The sequence below is a fragment of the Zeugodacus cucurbitae genome, chromosome 2, assembly GCF_028554725.1.
Source record: "Zeugodacus cucurbitae isolate PBARC_wt_2022May chromosome 2, idZeuCucr1.2, whole genome shotgun sequence".
Lineage (NCBI taxonomy): Eukaryota > Metazoa > Arthropoda > Insecta > Diptera > Tephritidae > Zeugodacus > Zeugodacus cucurbitae.
The window spans coordinates 72,077,615-72,085,535 of NC_071667.1; the positions used below are offsets into that span (position 1 = coordinate 72,077,615).

The 7,921-nt window shown below is 35.4% G+C and overlaps 3 protein-coding genes across 3 annotated transcripts; 2 read left to right on the plus strand and 1 right to left on the minus strand.

The window, feature by feature from the left end:
- Positions 1–1,316: 1,316 nt before the first annotated feature.
- On the minus strand, positions 1,317–2,339 carry LOC105209157 (uncharacterized). Its single transcript, XM_029038310.2, has 5 exons — positions 2,174–2,339; positions 1,943–2,113; positions 1,799–1,876; positions 1,622–1,717; positions 1,317–1,544 (listed from the first exon to the last, which is right to left on the minus strand). Coding segments are annotated over exons 1-4 (336 nt in total). The 5' UTR covers positions 2,259–2,339; the 3' UTR covers positions 1,317–1,544; positions 1,622–1,715.
- A 562-nt stretch (positions 2,340–2,901) lies between these two features.
- Positions 2,902–3,581, plus strand: LOC128919861 (TATA box-binding protein-associated factor RNA polymerase I subunit B-like). Its single transcript, XM_054225380.1, has 3 exons — positions 2,902–3,215; positions 3,278–3,473; positions 3,554–3,581. Exons 1-3 carry the CDS (start codon positions 3,002–3,004, stop codon positions 3,573–3,575), a joined length of 432 nt encoding a protein of 143 aa, XP_054081355.1. The 5' UTR covers positions 2,902–3,001; the 3' UTR covers positions 3,576–3,581.
- Positions 3,582–3,627: 46 nt separating this feature from the next.
- Positions 3,628–6,118, plus strand: LOC105209156 (TATA box-binding protein-associated factor RNA polymerase I subunit B). The gene is made up of 4 exons (XM_054232463.1): positions 3,628–3,710; positions 3,767–4,229; positions 4,292–5,449; positions 5,528–6,118. Exons 1-4 carry the CDS (start codon positions 3,628–3,630, stop codon positions 6,116–6,118), a joined length of 2,295 nt encoding a protein of 764 aa, XP_054088438.1.
- Positions 6,119–7,921: the final 1,803 nt, after the last annotated feature.

A 7,921-nucleotide genomic window follows, 5' to 3' on the forward strand; every position in this document is an offset into this window, starting at 1 on the left:
GAGTTAACAACGAAGCGCCATTAATTTTTCCTCTTAGCTGTTGGCGCCCATTGGCAGCCAGTTCTTTCTGCACCTGGTCTTTCCAACGGAGTTGAGGTCTTCCTCATTCTCTGCTTCCACCATCGCATACATCATCAAACACTTTCAAAGTTGGAGTGTTTTCGTCCATTCGAACAACATGACCTATCCAGCACAGCCGCTGTCTTTTTATTCGCTGAACTATGTCAATGTTGTCGAATGTCTAAAGGACCATAAATCTTCCGCAAAAAGTTCTCTCGAAACTACAAGTACCGTCTCATCGGAAGTTGCCATCATCCACGCTTCTGCCCCATAAAGCTGGACGGGAATAATGAGCGACTTGTAGCGTTTGGTTTTTGTTCGTAGAAAGTACTTTACTTTTCCATTGTCTACTCAGTTCAAAATAGCACCTGTTGGTAATAACGATTCTGACAAGATAGACGAAATTATCTACAATTTCAATGCTATGACAGTCAACAGTAAGTGGAAACCAAGACGCGAATGTGATGACGATTTGTTTAATGACTGGAGATATTTCGTCTGATGATCTACCTGAGTTCGACAGATCCGATCTCTTAATATATTACCTTTGGCTGATTTGGAAACATTTTAATGCATTTTGGTCACCATGGTATGGGAAGGAAAGCTGACTGAATTCAAGGAATTAAAAGTGAGCGACGTGTTCTAGTCGGTACAGAGCCCTCAGATTATTCAACTCATAATAAAGGAATGATGGTAGAAGATAAAATTTGACTCCAATACACATAAGATAGGAATTGAGAAGAACTTAAAAACATTTGTTTCATCGAATTTACAAAGAATTTAAATAAGTTAAAGGTGTAGTGAACCGCATCAAAACCATTTAGTCGATTAGGGAGCCAAATAAATATGAAAAATTATATCTTCGAAGTCTACATACAAGAATCAAAATAAATAAATATAAATTTAAAATAAGTACTTAAAATAAATTATATTATGTAACTCGTTCCGTCAGGATCGGGAAGGTCGTTTCCGAGCCGTTCGATACCAAAGGACGTTCGATCTGAAGACAGACAGGGTGACTCTCTATCGTGTGACTTCTTCAATTAATTGCTGGAGAAAATAATACGAGCTGCAGAGCTAAATAGAGATGGTACAACCTTCTATAAGAGAGTAGTTAGTTCTACTTTTTTTAGACTGGGTATGGAAGCGAAGCGAATAACGATGGAACGATACATAGTTCAGCGAATAAAAAGCTAGATCATGTTGTTCGAGTGGAACAATAATAATTGAATGAGCTGAATGAAAACTCCATATGATTATGCTTATTTATTTTTATTTTATTTATAATTTTTTTAAATTTAAAATTTTATTTTAATATAAAGGAATAAAGCAAACCAATTGATAGAAGAAACTATTAAATTAAGAAGAATTTTGTTTGAGTTGACATCAGAATGACAGGGAAGCATCACGTGGCTCTCTTACAAATGGCGTCTTGGCAACTGCATCCTGCACACGAGCGCTGGCATTGTCATCAAAGTCAACAGCTGAAATCGATGAGATTTAAATAAACGGTTTTTAAGATAAAAATATTTAGTTATAAGGAAAAAAGAATCGAACTTACAAGGAATGGCGGGAAAGGAACTATGTGATATTAGTGTTTTAGTTTCGTTTTGGTTTTCAACGGAATCGGTTGGAATAGCTGTTGGGCATAAGAACTCTGCAGTATAAAATAACGTATTAACAGTAAAAGAAAGGCAAACTCATAAGAAATGAAAACGTTAGAATTCGATTTACTTACAATTTAAATTGACAGTTGAGTTGCGTGGAGGGAAGGGGTGACGGCCAGTAAAATTTCCAGTTACGTTGAATGGGTTAGCTAAAGATTTAATAATAAGTATTTAAAAGAAAAAAAATGATTAGGTAAATTGGAATAGTAACGCACGACGGAAAACTCTTGGTATAGGAAATGGTCTGAAAGCTCCAGGTCCAGGTCTGAATGGTCCCGGTCCAGGTCTGAAAGGTCCCGGTCCAGGTCTGAATGGTCCAGGTCCTGGTCCTGGACTCGGAGGTTCTGGTATCGATGGCTGCTCGGTAGTAGTAGTAGTATTCTCAGCTGTGAATTTAATATACAAATACATATATGCATTTTTATTGAATATTAATATTAATTTACCTTCTTGTGCATTTGTCGGCGGTGCAACAGCCAACAGGACCAAAACGGTCAATATTGCAAAAATTGTTAGCATATACAGTTTCATTTTTTTAAAACAGTGTTATTCGTTGTATTAACTTGAAAGTTTTGAAAAACATTCGCCAAGCACGACAATTTATACAACTTTCCATTGCAATTTTCACCTTATGAGTCACTCAATACCGTTACTATAATCAATCATTCGAAAGATAAATATGACATTTCATAAACAAAAGTCATAAAAATATGGAATTTCTCAAATAAGCAATGGAAAATTTCTTTCAGCACTACCCCAAGGTAAAAATATTATTTATCCGGAAGAATTTTAATATCATTAAAAAATTATTTATTTTCCTGCATATAAACTGAAATTAGTAATGCATAATTCACAAATAATAAAATCTATTTAATGCTTAATCAAAAATATATATTATATATACCCTCGTTATATACATAAATATATATTTAATTTTAGTAATCACGTTACATACGAATTCCAACTGGATTAACACTTGCCATAACGTAACTTTACTTATAAATTTGTGTCGCTTATTTCAATTACTAAAGTTAATTCAAAAATATCCAAGTTTTATTTTTGCAACAAATATTGAAATTACTAAGCAACATTTCTCCCGGGCAAATGTTGCAAATTACCATGCAACATTTATTCTAGACAAATGTTGCCGTGCAGCAATCAGCTGGCTTGACTATTGTAACTGCACCTACAGTCAAGAAGAAGCAATTTGTAAATAATTTGTAGTTACTGTGGCTTCTTCATATGTTAATATTTTTTTACAAAAATAATATACAATGCAAGACGGCGATGAACTTGCCAATAACACTAATTTAGTTTGTAAAGTTTGCGGGGAGCGCCAATTTACATTACGTGAAGGTTTCTACTACTGCCAGGAATGCGGTACGAAGCAAGAACAAGTGCGTGCTGTGGAAATCGAGCAAGAGGAAGATTTTATAGAAGGAAAAAATAAGAAAAGGATTAAAATAAAAACGCTCAAAGCAGAGAAACGTAAATATTTTCTTAAACCGAACTATACTGTTTTTTTAATATTTTTCCTTTTCATCTAACAGCAAATCTCACATCATGGGAATGTTATAATTACATTTTACGCGGTCTTGTCAACGATCTGCTATCGTTCGGTGCTAAAGAAGAGCTAAAATTAATGACACTTCAACTGTGGACAGCTTATTTGCGACGAAATGAAGTGGCATTCTTTAGTAGAAAACGTGTTGAGTTGCCGAAGTTGGGCGTACGCTATTTACAGAGGTTGGTTACATTATATACATATGATTCAAGTTAGTTCCACTCAAAATAATTGTTTGAACTTGAACTTGTATTTATGTTAGATTTACTTGCTTGCAAAACTAACGAAAATCAAACTCATATACCACATTCAGAGACGCATCTGCACTTTATAACCATGCACTACAGAGACGTGCACTCAAACGAAAACGGCGAAGAACTGACGATTCGGGCACATCCGCAATCAGCAGTGGTGACTCGGCAAGTACACGTGAATTCCGCAGAAACCGTCGAAAATTAGATGTGTCTACTTATAGTCTGCATTCGTCGATTAATTCCACCGATGTCTCACAAACTTCACGCTCTTCGGCAAATACTTCCAGCACCGGCACCACAGGTCGTGCTATCAAATTACAATTTTCGGCACGTGCACGCAAACAACTTAAGAAAATGATGCCAGCGAAACACATTGAAAAGCATGCTTTAGATTCTGAGGGCAATTTGAAATGTCACAATGTACGACCGTTGGCCAGATCAATGAGTCGTGCAGATCACGCGTTACTCACAATGAATACACGACAAATCTTTACCATATTGGCCATAGCATTGAATTTGATCGGCGATGACATACAATTGTGTGATTTGGTACGTTTCATTGACGAAGAGCATGTAAGCACAAAAAATGTGCTACCCTACTTTCCTGAGAACATTGCGCCGCATAGCAAGAAAATGTTGCAGGAAATACAATTTTATAAATACCCTACGAAATACAGTGATAAGGTTGTACAATTTAGTATTTATTGTGAAGGGAATAATATATGAATTTATTATTATTTTTACAGGCGTTACGTGATCATATCGAGTTATTTTCAAAATTTATCAACATAAAATCATTTAATCAGCCAGATTTAATAAAACTCACCGAACGCTATGTAACTGAACTAAATCTACCAGCAGACATAACAACCTACGTCGAACGTTTGATCAACTTACTGCCACCACAAATGCGTACGCGCGTTCCTTATGTTTATCCAGCTTACGAAGCACGCGCTATGGCTTACATAATATTGGTGTTGAAATTACTATTCGGTCTCGATGGTCATACAGAGAAATTAATAACGCATGCCGCTAGAAAAACCAATCAGTGTTTGCAAAATCTAACTGAAAAAGGGCGTAGCGCAAATGCCAATCTCACACCACCGCCACCACTATTTATTTGGGAGGATTGGGTGGAGTTCATCGAAATGCGCAAAGTTATAGTTTCACATTATAACTCCAATTTTTGCCAACAATTCAAGCAGTGTCAGAGCACTGCACAACTGTTGGAGGAAATGGAAGAGGAGCAGCGTACAAAATTGGAAGAAGCAGCGCTTACCAATGAAGGCGCCACAGCTGAAAATAGCTCTAGAGTCACCACCATGCATCGCATATTCCAACAATTCTTGGATGAACTGAATAGCACCAATCCAGAAGAACGCAGTGGCACTATTATATTTCCACCCAGTCTAACACCTGCACATTCATATTTCAAACGCATTTTACTATATTGTTCGAATGCTGGCGCTAACGCGGCCTACAAAATACCGGAATTCATGCGTATCGATCACATGCAACGCACTGCCGCACCATACGTGCACGCGAAGGACTTGCAGGAATATTTCACAGAGCACAACTGGCAGTTGCTGGTACGACACTTGCCGTGCACTAAAGAACGCAACTGTGTTGGCATATTTCGGCCGTCAAACGACAATAAAGATCGTGTAAAGCATGATATCTGCAATAAGAAAGCTGACTTCAATATAAGCGAAGACAAATGGCTGGCAGAAATTGAGGAAGAGGAACTCATTGAGGAGTTGGAATTTAAAACAGAATACGATAGATACGAGAAGAGTTATGTGAAGAAGATGCAGACAGATACAATAAAACGGCTGCAAGCTATGCAAATAGCTGCCGTCAGCACACAATTTGATAATGTAGTAGCTGCCACAAATCAAAATCAGGTACACACGACACACGATATAAAATATTCTAATTAAATATAATAAAAATTATTTGTAATAAAATTAATGTTATTTTAGGTGCCGCGTATTGTGGATGCTGCCGATGAGTGCTCTATACCAGCACCACCAGACGAAACTTTAGTGGCAAACGATGAAACTGACGTATCAGCGCTGCATTCAATCAATGCTTTCAGTGAATGTGATATGGAACCGATTAAAAAATCAGATGTACCATTAATTTTACAACCACGTAGAGGCCTCAATCAAATACGGCTCTTCGATGGGCTCAGCGACGATGAAGCTGACATTGTAGATGCCAATGAAATCGATTGCAATACAATTGTCAATGAAGCAGAAAGTACATGCACCTTTCTCACCACCAATATGGATTGTTGGACTCTGCTGGGCTATTCACATAACCTCAATAGTTGTCAGAAGAAAATACTTCAAAGCAAGTTTTCACGTTCATTTTTCTGGTTGCTCGAAACATGTGCACAATCCATCAATGTCGATTGGTGCATATTATACGAGGAACTGCTGACACTTGAGCTAATGTTTGCCTATGGTATTGAAGATTTGACATTTTTTCAAGATTGTATACGTTTTAAGTACAATAATCCAATCAAAGATTTCAATATGATGATCAATTCATACAGAGAATTGTGGTGATAATGAATTTTATTATCGTGTATTCCGAGTATTACAGTTTGATGCAGTAAGTCAATTGTGTAAAGCTGATTTTCAAAGGTTGCAAAGTACGTAAACTTGACGAAAGAGAAATTGTGTAAAGAAAGAAATATATATTTTAATTTGTGCGAAAAATATTGTTATTGTAATTTTCAATTGTGTCATTTCTAATATGACTACTAGTTTTCCGTGTGTATCACTGTATTAAAACATAGTTGCTGATAAATTTGCTAGACATAAGTATAAAGCATACATTTATACAAAAAACATAATTCTTTGTCTATTACTAAGCTGCAGAAATCAACGCTTTTAAGTCTTAAGTATTTATTAATTGAATTAATTAATGGCTATCATAATTTATTTTGTGTATCTTCAAATTTGTTTTTCTACGTATGCGTGTAAGTGACACTATTTGTATGATAATTCACACTTGAGCTCTGATATACCAACTGGCTGCTGTTTAGCATTTCCTTAATGAAGTACACTTGCCGACACATATGTATAAATTAATAAATATATATATATGTACATATATAAGCATTTATGTATGAATGTGTGTGTGGCGAAAAAACCACAACAAACCACATATGTAGTAATTAAAACAGATATTATTTTATAAATAACGTTGCGTAGAGCGACGCAACAGTTGCTTTTATTGACAAGAGAGCGCATGTGAGAGTAAATAAAAAAAAAAAAACGAAGAGCCAACGACTTACAACAAGTGTAAAAGCCAATGCATAAAGGATTTGTGTGTGTTTTGTGCTCTATTTTTTTTTTGTTGTAACAGTGACAAGTAGGTGACGATGGAGCTGTGTATGGACGCCCAGTGTGAGCGTATTTATATATATGTATATATGTATGGATAAAAGTGACCAACCGTTCATTAACAAAAATAGAGTAGAAAACGCTGGGATTACACTCTGTAACAAAATTATTGTTATCTTTGGACTAAGGGACTATATATGTTGAGGTGCGTGAAAATGGGGAACATTTTGATTTTCTGTAGAGGTATGTATGTAGCTATAATTTGATTGAATACTTGGTATACGTCTTGCTTAGTACAATGTATAATCTGTAAAATGTGCTCAAGAACATACAAAATTCTAATATTTGTCAAAGTTGTGACATTTTACGCAAAACGAGTTTTTTTTTTTTCAAAGACGCTTGCCGTGACTACGATTCATTTGATGAAATGTATTGAAAAATCCATCACATTGATATGAAAATTTCAACGAAAAAAATGAAATCGTTCAAGGACATGGCAAATAAATTACGAATAATATGAAAAAAAATTGAAATCGGTTAAAAACTCTTTCGGTAATCCAAGTCACAGCAACGACGTTTTCTGAAAAACATAATTTCGAAATAATCGCGTTTAAATTTTCAAGTACATTTTTGTCTAGTGTAGCGTAGTAAGATGTTAAACGCTATTCGCTTTTACAGCTTAAATCTTTATACAAATTTGAGATAACATTCTTAAGAATCTTTAAGATTAAAGAATTAAAAAATCGATTTTTTGACCCCCTTTATGACCGATATTATAACCAAATCTAGTTATCCAAACTGATAGGAGCATATTTTACTTATTTGCTGCTGTAGAGCTATAACAAAAGACAGTGTAAATTGGTGGCGTATTGTTCAGCAGGCTAAAGCTTACAAAGAGCTTTGGAGCCAAAAGATAAGGAAGTTGATGGTGTAAAAAAATATTGTTAAAATTACATCAGGGAAAATTCCCCAAGAAGTTTATACAATCATACCGACTTGAAACATACATACATACATACA